The 14,015-nt window shown below is 39.2% G+C and overlaps 1 protein-coding gene across 1 annotated transcript in view; it reads right to left on the bottom strand.

Annotated features, from left to right (window-relative positions):
* Positions 1-14,015, bottom strand: part of LRRC1 (leucine rich repeat containing 1) — a 134,025-nt gene that overhangs the window by 34,417 nt on the left and 85,593 nt on the right. Inside the window, exon 4 of the mRNA XM_030315729.1 lies at positions 13,323-13,412. Coding sequence (XP_030171589.1) covers positions 13,323-13,412 — 90 coding nt within the window. The remainder of the gene's footprint in view (positions 1-13,322; positions 13,413-14,015) is intronic.

Raw genomic sequence — 14,015 nt, 5'->3', positions numbered from 1 at the left:
TTTCCCATCAAGGCAACCTATTCAATGCAGCACAAACATCTCTACATCTCTTACAGCACCTAAAAAAAACAAAACCAAACAAAACAAAAAACAACCAACATGCTTTGCCAAGCGCTGGGCTAGGGGATTCGAACTCAGTTCTGTCCATTTCTGAGACCAGGCTCTTAATCACCAGGCCAAGAGAAATAAGGAGGCTCAAACTCCATGTGCATTTATCAGCCATTTCAGTTAAAACATGATTAGCACAGAGGAAAAAGAAAGCATCGGGTGTTTCTGATACATTTACAAATGTGAGAAAATAAGACACTTGAGAGGCAATATGAGAGAATTACTGGTCTTTAACACTTTGACTACTAATAATGGCATCTGCAGCTTACTGTAGGACAGATACTGTTGTAAGTGCTTTACAAGATTCAGCTTTGTGGATGAGAAAATTAAGGCATGGAGAGGGAACCTGAACACGGCCTCACACAAATGAGAAGGGGCAAAGCCAGGATTTACCAGGGAATCTGAATTTTTATCGCTATCTCCTGCTGTCCTTCACTCTTGAGTCGGCTTTGTGAACAGCTAATATGATGAAATACATAACGTAAACCAAAGTATTCAACAGTAAGTTTTCCTCCCATATTCCTCCCTTATCTATCTAGTTTCCCACCACTGAGACCCTTCTCGCTGGAAATCACCCCTTTTTGTTAGTTACCTATGTATTCATCCAGAGTTTTCTTTTCATGCCAAGACAAGGAGATACCCTTCCCCTTTGTACATACAAGTTATCCCAAACACATCTAGCACTGTGCTTTCCTCATACATATTTTTGTCTCACTTATTATTTGTACACATCAGTACTTTTTTTCTTTTAAATAATTGCATGGTATCTCACTTCTATATACACCTTAACTTTTTAAACCATTCCCTCATTCACAGATATTTCACCCTTCAATTTTAGTATCTGGCAAATTAAATTTTTGTGTAATACTGTTAGAATGACCTCATCCTCCTCCTACAAAAATATGAGTTCTATTCTCCCTATAACTCCCACCATTTCTATCCCCAAATGGGGTAAAACAAAATAACAAAAACCAACTTAACAAGCTCTTACAGAAAAAGAGTATGCTTAAAGCATTTCTTCTCAACACACTAGTGCTTAATGTTTTACAAAGTTCATGATAACAGGCACAAAAGTTACACTCTTTTATAAGTCAGAATGTAGGCCAACTGTATTTTTAGGATTCTATTTCAGGGACTGGATGAGTGGTTACTTTAAAGAATTTACATCTGTTCTCCACTATATTTTAAAAATCCCCTTTTAATCCACTAAGACTTTTTTTTTTTTTTTCATTTTTGGTGGTCCCAATCATTTAGAAAGTAAAGAATAAAATTAATTCAAGTAGCCCAAACAAATGGCAGTACACTATGAAACCATTAAAATACAAAATCTACCAACATTGATGGCAATAACATTTGAATGGAGAAAAATCAACATTATTCAGGACAGGGAAAGTTGCTTACACATTTGTAAAATTTCTGCTTTCTTAGTAACAAATTAGGACTTAAGAAATCTCTGGTAACAAATTTCCTTATGGTGGCTTTGCTCTAGAAACTTTTCTAAAAACCTTTTTGTTTTTGAAATAAACATTTTATAGGAATTCCTAGGCCTCAAAAGAGAGCAGTGAATATGGTAATAGTTTTCATAATGAAGATGTGTTCCTTACAGGCAGCATGCACTAACACAATATGGAGAAGCAGCCTGGCACTAGGCCCGATTAGCAAGGGGCCACGTGGTCCACTTAGTTCAAGCCCACTCAAATTAAGGTCACCACTCCCAAGGGTAGCAGACAAACTCAGACCCACACGCTCTACTTCAATCTACCAGGGCCCATCTACTTGCTCTACTTCTGCTAACAAACTGTCATAATTAAATGTTTACTGATGACCATTTGGGGACTGGCAGCTGTGTTTCAGGCACTGTGCCAGTCGATTATATATATAGCCCTTCCCCTTTAAGAATGCTATTTTTTTGAGGAGGAAATTTAAACAGAGATGTTTGGATTCATTTAAACTTCTTTTCTTGTTTTTTGACAGTAGGTTTCTTTAATGGCCCAGGATAAGGAATCTCATGGAGACAGATACACAAAGTAAAGACAAAGGCCGCCAGAGGCTTCCCAGACTCCCAAAATTCTCCATGATTCGCATTGGGGTTTTGTATCATCTCAGCCTTGCCCCCCACTCCTTGTTACCTGCAGGTCTTAGAGGCTGTGGCTGTGTGTACCCACCTGGTCACCAGGTATGAGTAACGGAGGCAAAATGACCTCAGCATGTTACTCATAGGCTACACTATAGAGTTATTTTCTGCCAGAACAAACTACGTCAGGCTCCCAGGTACAGTCTCATCCTTCAGCAAGACCAGGCTTCAAGTTGGCCTAAGATCCATCATCACTACCTAATTCTAGAAAACCATCATCCCCCAAAAGGAAATTCCATACCCATCAGAAGTTATTCCTTATCCTGACCCTCACCCCTAACCACTCCCCCCAGCCCCCGGCAGGTACTGGCAACCACTAATCCAATTTCTGTCTCTAGGCATTTGCCCATACTGGACATTTCATATGAAAGGAATCCTACAATATGTGGCCTTTCCTCTCTGGTTTCTTTTACTTAACATGTTTTTAAGATTCATCCCGTTGTAGCATGTATCGGTATCCCCATTACTTTTTTGGCTAAGTATTTCATTATATGAATATACCATATTTTGTTTATCAGTTCATCACTGATGGAAATTTCAGTTGTTTCCACCTCTTGGCTATTATGAATAATGCAGCTACAAAAATTCATGCACAGGTTTTTGTGTAGGCAGGTTTTAAATTCTCTTCCATACATATAACTAGGACTGGAACTCCTGGGTCATATGGCAACTATGTTCAATGTTTTGAGGAAGGACCTGTTCCCTCAAAAGAGGGGCTTCTTCATTTTACATTCCCACAACAGTGTATGACGGTTTGCAGTGTCTACACATCTTCACCAACATTTGTTATTGTTTTTGCTTTTTAAAAAATTTATATCCAAGTGAGTTAGCATATAGTACAATAATGATTTCAGGAGTAGAATCTGGTGATTCATCCCTTACAAATAACACCCAGTGCTCATCCCAATAAGGGGCTCCTTAATGCCCCTTGCCCTTTTACCTCACCCCCCACCCAAAACCACTCCAGCAACCCTCAGTTTGTTCTCTGTATTTAAGAGTCACTTATGTTTTGTCTCTCTCTCTGTTTTTATATTATTTTTGTTTCCCTTCCCTTATGTTCATCTGTTGTTGTTTTTTAATTAGAGTTAGCGGGTCTGAAGTGAGATCTCACTGTGGTTTTGATTTGTATTTATTTGATGACTAATGATGTTGAGCATCTTTTCATGTGCTTATTGGCCATTTGTATATCTTCTGTGGATAAATCTATTCAAATCCTTTGCTCATTTTTATTTCTTATTGGGTTGTCTTCTACTGTTGAGTTGTAAGAGTTCTTTATTCTGGATACGAGACTCTTATCAGATATATGATTTACAAATATATTCTCTCCCCTGTACATTGTCTTTTTACTTTTTTTTTTTTTTTAATTTTTTTTTTTTCAACGTTTATTTATTTTTGGGACAGAGAGAGACAGAGCATGAACGGGCGAGGGGCAGAGAGAGAGGGAGACACAGAATCAGAAACAGGCTCCAGGCTCTGAGCCATCAGCCCAGAGCCCGACGCGGGGCTCGAACTCACAGACCGCGAGATCGTGACCTGGCTGAAGTCGGACGCTTAACCGACTGCGCCACCCAGGCGCCCCATGTCTTTTTACTTTTTTGATAGTGTGTACTTTGATGCACATAAGTCTTTAATTTTGATGAAGTCCAAATTTATCCATTTTTTCTTTTGTTGTGTGGGCTAATAAACAACTGCCTAATCCAATGTCACAAAGATTTATCTCTAGGCTTTCTTATGAAAGTTTTAGTTCTTAGATTTAGGTCCCTGCTGCATTTATAGTTAGTTTTTGTATGTGGTGTGAGGTAGGGGTGTGACTTCATTCTTTCACATATGGATGGATATTCAGTTGTCCCAACAGCATCTATTGAAAAGATTATTCTTCCTCACTGAACTGTTTTGACTCTATCAAAATCAATTAACCATCAATGCAAGGGTTTATCCTGAATTCCCAATTCTGTTCCAGTAAACTGTATGTCTATCTTTATGCCAGTGCCACACGTCTTGATTATTGAAGCTGTGTAATTAAGTTTTGAAATGTGGCAGTGTGGATCCTCCAACTTTGCATGTCTTCTTTAAGAATGTTTTGGATATTCTGGGTTTCTTATATCTCCATTCAAATTTTAGGATCAATTTGTCAATTCCTGCAGAAAAAAAAAAAAAAACCAGCTAGAATTTTGAGGGAGACTGAGTTGAATCAACAGATTAATCTGGGGAGTATTGCTATCATAGTTATATTAAGTTTTCTAATCCATAAACACAGGATGTCTTTCCATTTATTTAGGTCATTTTTAAATTCTTTTAACAACGTTTTGTAGTTTGCAGTATATGGGTCTTACATTTCTTCTGTTAAATTTATTCCTAAGTATTTCACTATTTTTGGTGCTTTATAAAGGAAATTATTTTCTTCATTTCTTTTCTGGTTTGTTCAATACTACTATTTGGAAATAAAACTGATTTTTACATATTAATCTTCTATCTTGTAATCTTGTTGAATTCATTTATTAGCTCTAATAGCTTTTTGTGGATTTCTTAGGATTCTTTATATACAAGATCACATTCATCTGTAAACTAACCCATTTTTGAAAAGTAAAAAATAGTGTGGGATTTTCTTGAGTAGAAATTGATACAACTGATCTCAAGAAAAATATTTCACTAAAGGTGCCTGGGTGGCTCAGCTGGTTAGGCATCTGACTTTGGCTCAGGTCATGATCTCATGGTTTGTGAGTTCTAGCCCCGCGTCGGGCTCTGTGCTGACAGCTCAGAGCCTGGAGCCTGCTTCAGATTCTGTGTCTTCTTCTCTCTCTGCCCCTCCCCTGCTTACTCTCTGTCTCTCTCTCAAAAACAAACACTAAAAAAATTTTTTTAAATATTTCACTATATGCTTTTTGAAAGACAAATTCATTCACACTTCGTACCAATATGTGAAAACTTAGAGCAAAAGTATCCTTCCTGGCTTTACCGGTAGAATCCTTAAAGTGTTTTTAGTTAGAGTAAAGCAAAAAGCTACTGTTCACTAAAAACTGTTTTCAAGGGCATATCTGAAAAGTCAACCTTATTCAGACAGTATTCTTTTTTTTTTTTAATGTTTAATTTTGAGACAGAGAGACAGAGCATGAGAAGGGGGAGGGGCAGAGAGAGGGGGAGACACAGAATCCAAAGCAGGCTCCAGGCAGGGAGCTGTCAGCACAAAGCTGGATGCAGGCTTGAACCTACGAACCCGCAAGATCATGACCTGAGGCAAAGTCAGCCGCTTAACCGACTGAGCCACCCAGGCGCTCCCAGACAGTATTGTTAAAGTCTACCCTAGACTGGGAACTCTATGAGGAGCGTACTGAATGCTTCTCTCCTTGACTGCTGCCCTTCCATGCGAACTGGCAATCTCAGTGATATGTAAAGTCATTTACTTAATATTACCCCAACATTTTCTAAAAGGGATATAAATAAGTCTTTATAAAGTGCAAACAAATAAATAATTTCATGAAACAGAAAATGCAGCTTATTCATGGAAGAAACTAAGTGTGAATCCTAGCTGTTCCACCCACCAGCAACACAACCCTGGGCAGATTACTTATCCCCACTTCACAGACAAAACCAACAGGACTCAGGATGGCTAACGGTAACCATGACTACACATGCTGTACTTAGACCATATATGTGCCTAACATGGCACCGCCCCCCCATTCCTTAGTTTCCTTCATCACATGGAAATTAATACAGCTGCTCTCACTGATCATCAATATTAGCTCTGAGCTTTTTTGGCAACAAAAGCAGAAAAGGAAATGTGATAAATGTCAGAACTAATATTAAAAGGAAGAAGCTTACCAGTTCTTCTGATGAGATTTTTTTCCCTAAAAAAAAATACATATTTAAATCTCTCCCTAATGGCTCCTTTTAGCAGGGAAATTAACAATATAAATGAATAATAATTATTCTTCATTCGAAGGTTTCAGAGCAATGGAAACAGGTGTTTTGTTTTGTTTTGTTTTTTAATCAACTGTATATCATTAAGCCAGACAAGTGATTGTGTAGGAACAGGCCAATGTGGTCCCAGCACAAAGCTTCAAGAACCTAACTGGCTTGCCTACAATGTCAAGAGGGAAGCTAGCAGAGTGAAGGAGGTAACACTGTGCACCTGGTCACATGTACTCATTCTTTATGTCAGAGCAACACTAGGGTTGCTACAGACACAAAGAGTTTAACGACCAGAGACTCCCCCCACTTTCAGGGTACAAAGTGATCGAGATGCAAACACTTGAATACTGAACAACTAGACTACCGTGTACAGATAAAGGACTAACATGCTTATTGTGTAGCCAGTAAAGAGTGGGTCAAGGAAGCTGTGCACTTAGGATCTATCTCACCCTTCTCATCATTGGAGAAGGCTTGACAAAAGAGATAGAATTTCAATCATTAAGTGAGGACAAACCTCAGCCAGTCGGCAAAGAGAGGAAAGAGGGAACACATTTTAAAGTTCACTTTTTTTTTAAGCTATCCTTTTTTAAAAATTTATTTTGAGTGAATGAGAGAGCGAGAGAGCATGTGAACAGGGGAGGAGCAGAGAGAGAGGCAAAGAGAGAATCCCAAGCAGGCTCCTCGCTTTCAGAACAGAATCCAACATGGGGCTTGATCTCACAAACCATGAGATCATGACCTGAGCCAAAATCAAGAGCTGGACGCTTAAACCAACTGAGCCACCCAGGTGCTGCTAAAGTTCACTTTCATGAAAGGCTTTGAAGCTTTCTGCTTGGTTTGACCAGAGCTTGGTGGGTCTACACCACAGTAAAAACTCTATAGTGCATGCTGCTACAACAAACAAACACTACCAAGCTTCTGAAACAGTGGTCTCCAAACTTAACTTGAAAAATATTTGCAGCACACTTTTAAGTAAATATTATATGCAACATCAATACAAAAAATAAAAAAGCTAGTAACAGAGCTGTGCAGGCACAAACAGGGATCAGCAAAGACCACCCACCAGAGTGCTGTTTCTCACTCTCCTCTGTGTCCAACAGAGATTTCACTGGAACCCCTAGGGACCTGAAAAAGGAGAGGTTAAGAACCACTAGTCTTGAGCTTCACAGACTCCCAAACATTCTCTTCTAGACTGGTGTTCCTCACACGTTTATAAGAGTATACTTTTATAATCCTCTTTGCATTTATTTTTAAAATATATAGATGTACTTTTAAATTTAATGTAATTTTTAAGTAAAAAAAATAAAGCATTTTAAAATATTTTATTTAAAAATACAAAAGTCTTTTGGGCTCTCAATAATTAGCAATGGGACTGAAAATACTGTATTATGTATTAAATCTTTTGTTTTATAGCTGGGTACAAAACAATTGATTCTAAATTGTTTTAATCCTTTGTTTAATCACTATAATAGGTGAAAGAAATTCTTCACAAAGTTACACTGATTCAAGAGGAACTATATTCTCAGCTGCATTTATTAAATCATCACTAATTTTTAAAAATGACTTCTGCTTGCAATAAGGTCTCTGTTGAAATTCTGCTCACCATCATCTTCCGTGACATCAATCATTTGTATATGAAGACTAATCAGAAAGTGCTGTGTTTTGGGGCACCTGGGTGACTCAGACAGTTAAGTTTCTGACGTTGGCTCAGGTCATGATCTCATGTTTCATGAGTTCCACCCCCATACTCGGTTCTATGCTGACAGCTCTGAACCTGGAGCCTGCTTCAGATTCTGTGTCTCCCTCTCTCTCTCTCTGCCCCTCCCCTGCTCATGCTCTATCTCTCAAAAATAAACATTAAAAACAATTTTTAAAAAAAGTGCTGTGTTTTTGTATTTTTAACAAAAGAGTTTAAAGAAACTGTATTAGGGGAATTAATTTCTCACTCATTGTTAATCACCTTTATTTATTTATTTATTTATTTATTTATTTATTTATTTATTTATTATTTTTATTATTTTTATTTTTTTTAATTTTTAAAATTTAAATCCAAGTTAGTTAGCAATATAGTGCACCAATGATTTCAGGAGTAGATTCCTTAATGCCCCTTGCCCATTTAGCCCATCCCCCCTCCCACAACCCCTCCAGTAACCCTCTGTTCTCCATGTTTTACAGTCTCTTATGTTTTGCCCCTCTCCTTGTTTTTATATTATTTTTGCTTCCCTTCCCTTATGTTCATCTGTTTTGTATCTTAAAGTCCTCATATGAGTGAAGTCTTATGATATTTGTCTTTCTCTAATTTCCCTTAGCATAATACCCTCTAGTTCCATCCATGTAGTTGCAAGTGGCAAGATTTCATTCTTTTTGATAGCTGAGTAATATTCCATCATGTATATACATATATATATACACCACATCTTCTTTATCCATTCATCCATCCATCGATGATCATTTGGGCTCTTTACATACTTTGGCTATTGTCATCAACTTTACTTTAAAGGACAAGGTACTATGCTAACGTGCCATCACAGAGAAGGGCCAAATCTGGGACATTCTTACTCTTTAGTAAAAGAAAGATGTGTGATTCCGCATGAGGTAACCAGTATACTTCTTTATGGTTCAAAAGATCTTCATGATCATTCTTCATGTCACCAAAAAGTATTATAGGGATTCTACTATGTGAGAGACTTGCTTCATCTAAGTAGCCACACTGAGGGTGGCTGCCGTGCAGCCACGTGGTGAGTGTAGCACACAGACTGTAGTGCCCTGCAGTTCCCTGAGAGTGCAACGACCTGCGACCTGTGCGATGCTGGCTTCTTCCCACACGTCAATGGCGAATGATCTGCACCCCGCAGGATTCCTAACAGCGCGCTCGGGGATTTCAGGAAGCGACAATTTATGGCCATCATGTACTGAGGTACCCAGGGAAGCAGCAACCGACTCACAGGAACACCGCAGAATACTTTACACTTGAGACAGACATGGCAGCACTCAACAGCTGTTAGACACCACGTGAACCACGAGCTCATGTTGTTCCATTTCCACACTGGACAGCATGGCATTCCTTTCAAGGACACCATGTCTTTGCAAAGCTGGGTTGCCAGGGACAAACGGTAAGTACCAGGTGAAAAATCAATGTGGAAAGGGAAAAGGGGTGGCATTTTGAGAGGCTGAGCGGTGTCCAGCAGGTACCCACATCCTACAGCAAATATTTGGCAACATTTAAAAATGAAATAAATGGGTGCTTGTGTGGCACAGCCAATTAAACGTCCAACTTTGGCTCAGGTCATGATCTGACAGTCCGTGCGTTCGAGCCCCGCAGTGGGCTCTGTGGTTGACAGCTCAGAGCCTGGAAGCCTGCTTCAGATTCTGCGTCTCCCTCTCTCTATGCCCCTCCCCGGCTTGTGCTCTGTCTCACTCTCTCTCAAAAATAAATAAACATTAAAAAAATATTTTTTAATAAAAAAATTAAAATGAAATAAAAATATTTATTCTTTCCATTTACGTATATTATTTTTTGAAACAGCTACTAGGTTGTTAGAATAAAAATACTTATTATGTTGGCTGGACTTACCTACTTAATAAATGGCACCATCAGATATGGCCAGGAGCACTAAGAAAATGTGTCTGTTCCCCAAAGGGCCATGAGAGCCACCTGAGCTACAGTGGCGGTGCATGGAGTAGCGGAAAGCACAGGACCAGGACCAGGGGGGCCGTGCTCCAGTTACAACTCTGCCATCAACCCCCAAATGCTCTTCACATTAACCAACCACTGGCAAACCAAATGCACTAGTGGACAGATGCTCACAGGTGGCCCCAGCTTCAAGGCGACTGCAGTCAGCTTGCCCTAGATAAAGGCTTGGCTGTCTCCTCCAGGCAGGACACTCCTGCCCTCCCTGAGGGGCCCACAACCTGGACAAATCCACAGCTTTCCCAGTTCATGCCAAGTACTGTGCTAGGCGCCAAAAAGAGAAACCGAGGTCCCATTCTTACTGTTGCTCAAAAGGCAGATACTGAGGTGGCTGACTCACCTGACCAATGAGAAATAAGCAGAGTTAATCTATGCAACAATTCCCACTTCAGAATCTACAAAGATAACAGCAAGTATGATCATTCAGATGGCAGCCATTTCCTGTTCAAATTTTTTTTTTTTTTAATATGAAATATGTATGTCTTACAGGGGTGCCTGGGTGGCTCAGTCGGTTGAGCGTCCGACTTCGGCTCAGGTCATGATCTCACAGCTCGTGAGTTCAAGCCCCGCTTTGGGCTCTGTGCTGACAGCTCAGAGCCTGGAGCCTGCTTCGGATTCTGCGTCTCCCCTCTCTCTGCCCCTCCCTCACTCGCATTTTGTCTCTGACTCTCTCAAAAATCAATAAACATTAAAAAAAAATTTTTTTTAATAAATATGTGTGCCTTATTTATAAAACCATACTACCTCTGAATAGTTGTTTGGTTACTAAATATTTGATTCAGTGCCCTACAAAAACCGTTTGGGAATCCTCTGGGAAACTGAAGAATTGTTTTCATGAGGAAAGTTTGTAAGTTTCAAGTAAGGATTTGCTTAAAACGTAATATACTTATGCATATATGCAATTTCCTCAACATTTCGCCATCTCAACTGCTTAAAGGGCCTTTCTGGCATGGTCTAGGACACCAGGGGTGCCCAAGCTTCTCCAAGGAGTCTGTTCTTTGCTTCTTTCTACCAAGTGAAAACTCACTGTTACTTTAGTATGCAAAATCTTAAATCCAACAGGTAGAAATCATGGAATCTCTTGCTTTGGTTAAAATATATATATAAAAATATATATAATATATATATAATATATATATTAATTAACATATAAAAATATATATATATATATATTTTTTTTTTTAACAACCAGGAACAGGAAACTCGCTATCTCCCATTTATTTTCACAAACTGACCTAGTAAGAATCAGTTGATTCATTCATCTGCCCCATATTCTTACTTCCTGGGTGATGATTCACCACAGGCTTCAAGTTCAGAGCGACAGTTTGTTTTGGAAGCAATCAGTATACATAAGGCTGTAACAGTTACACAAGATGATTAAAACTACAATCAAAACAAAACAGAACACTACCCTTATTACTGACAGGATACGCAGGTACACAAGAAATGCTGAACACTGACAAAAACAGGTACACGTACTAACTGAAAAGATGGAATAAAGGATATGTAATTTATTCTAAAATGACTATTAACTAGCATTCTCTATTAATACAATGTAGTGGGGAGTGAGAAAGGCCCTCTTATTCAAAAAAAAAAGAATGTATTTTCTCTCAAAGCATTCAACCTTTTTAAAAAAGACATAAATGGGGGGATACAAGGGATGAACATGTGGGCAGTGGTAGGCTAAGAAAGAATGGGAAGGTGAGTATCAAGGGAATTAGATTCCAGAGACTTCCAAAGAGGAAGGGGAGGAGGAGGAGGAGTCAGTTTAGGCATTTAAATGGCTATTATAATTTGGCTATTGTTGGAAGTGCTGCTATAAACATTGGTGTACAAGTGCCCCTATGCATCAATAGCCAAATTATGGAAAGAGCCTAAATGTCCATCAGCTGACAAATGGATGAAGAAGATGTGGTTTATATACACAATGGAATACTACTTGGCAATGAGAAAGAATGAAATCTGGCCTTTTGTAGCAACGTGGATGGAACTGGAGAGTGTTATGCTAAGTGAAATAAGTCATACAGAGAAAGACAGATACCATATGTTTTCACTCATATATGGATCCTGAGAAACTTAACAGAAGACCATGGGGGAGAGGAAGGGGGGGGAAAGTTACAGAGAGGGAGGGAGGCAAACCATAAGAGACTATCAAAAACTGAGAATAAACTGAGGGTTGATGGGGGGAGAGGGGAAAGTGGATGATGGACATTGAGGAGGGCACCTGTTGGGATGAGCACTGGGTATTGCACGGAAACCAATTTGACAATAAATTATATAAAAAAAATAAATAAAAATAAATGGCTATTATATTAATTAGAAATATATGAATCTTGATACAGCAAAAGTGCTAAGTCAAGAAACCCACAGTAAAACATGATTATTTCCTCTGCAACAGATACCATCAACTCAGAGTATACTGGGGCTTCCTGTCCCCTTCCCCTCCTGGGACATTAAGGACACAAATGTGTATCAGCAAGTCTACTGGCAACATGTTTAAACAGCTTGCATCTCAGAAAACATGATCTTGCCAGCTCAAACCGGGGTCAGCCTGCTGTCTTCCGCCTGTATAGGAGGGAGAGGAGGGGGCAAAGTTGTCTATGAAAAGCAGTCCACTCCCACAGATTTCTGGAAAGAGACCCTTTGCAGAACAGACATCTGTCAGATACACTGCAGTTCTCAAAACCAAAGTTTCTGTTTTGTCTTAGAACTCAGGTAGGACACGTGAACACAAGGAAAACCTTCTATGACACTAGGGAAAACTGGTCCACTAGCTTCGGCCGGCCACGTTGCACTTTTGTTTTAAGTGGTAAAGCATGAGCTGTCAGCCTGATTTAACCCACTGCATGTCCTGGAGGTATGGAAAAGATCTGCTAATTCAATTAATTCATCTGTGAGAATGTGTAAGAGAACATTTAATTGCCCACACACATTTTCTTCAAAGGATTTTATTTCTGGCCATGGCTGTCCTCCCCAGCCTCTAAGCCGGCACCATGGAAGTGTGCCCATCCCATCCCATGTCCCTCTCCCCATTCCACGCCTGCTCTCCAAAGACACCACTCCTACTTGCCATTCTCAGGTCTGAGGTGCACAGACGCTGGCAGACGCAGCCGTTGTTCAGGGTACATACTCCGTAAATGTTTGATCAAAGTACTGAGAGTGGTAGCTGCCAACAGGATTTATTAACTACCTACATGACCAGTGCTACTTTGTTCGCTTAAGTTAACTACTCTGGAATCCATCAGTTTGAAGGACATGTCCAAATAAATTTAGGTTTTTCACAGTAGCATTACCCCTTTTGACCACTGGGATTTAGGGTCAACTGAAAGCAAAAACACCGGAATCTCGCTATGATCCTTCTTGAGGATGAGATTAAAGATTGGGTAAAAGGCTTTCGGAATAGAAAGATAAGAGCTGTCAAAGAGAAAGAGGCTGGGGTGGATGATGAAAACACTCTCCTGTCCTCACATAAACACTTACTTGCCGATATTTTCAGGCAGGGACTGCAGGGAGATGTCGTTTACAGAGAGACAGGTCAAATTCTGCAATTCAGGAAAGCTTTCTGGCAATCTGAAACAGCAACAACAAAATGTTAATTGAAAAAGAAAAGTGCATATAGAGTGTACACCAGACACAAATATAATGATCTCTCCCATATTCTCACTGAAATAACTTAAAATTACATTTTAAGTGGCATATTTGCCTGGTCTTCCTATATAGAAGACATCGATAAGGAAAGAAGCCAAGACTCAGTTTACCTAGAAGTACAGAGGCATGAAAAATACTTGATGGGGTGATCCAGGAATAATTAACCCAGGAAAGATACACAAGCTCTAACACTAATTTAGCCCAGAAGATTATAATAAAACACAGGACAGCAGCTTAATAATGGCTTTTTTTCTGTAGATTATAATAGCCAGAGCAAAGCTATGGATTACTTAGAACTGATCAATTGACAGCAATTGCTACTTTCTTAATAATTTTCTTTTAACTTGATTTAAGATGCCAATCACTTGAGATAATTATTATGCTTCACTATGTTCTACACAAAAGGACATTCTTTATACTTCCCTTAAATGCTACTGAAGAGTGAGGTTTTCAAAATAAAAGTATTTAAAAACTTACAAAGAAAGTTTACTTTCAGTATTTCTATGGTTACCTCCAGTTAGGGAG

Source organism: Lynx canadensis, chromosome B2 (genome assembly GCF_007474595.2).
Source record: "Lynx canadensis isolate LIC74 chromosome B2, mLynCan4.pri.v2, whole genome shotgun sequence".
NCBI classification, from domain to species: domain Eukaryota; kingdom Metazoa; phylum Chordata; class Mammalia; order Carnivora; family Felidae; genus Lynx; species Lynx canadensis.
The sequence above is the reverse complement of the archived record's forward strand: the minus strand, read 5'-3'. Positions and strand labels throughout refer to the sequence as shown.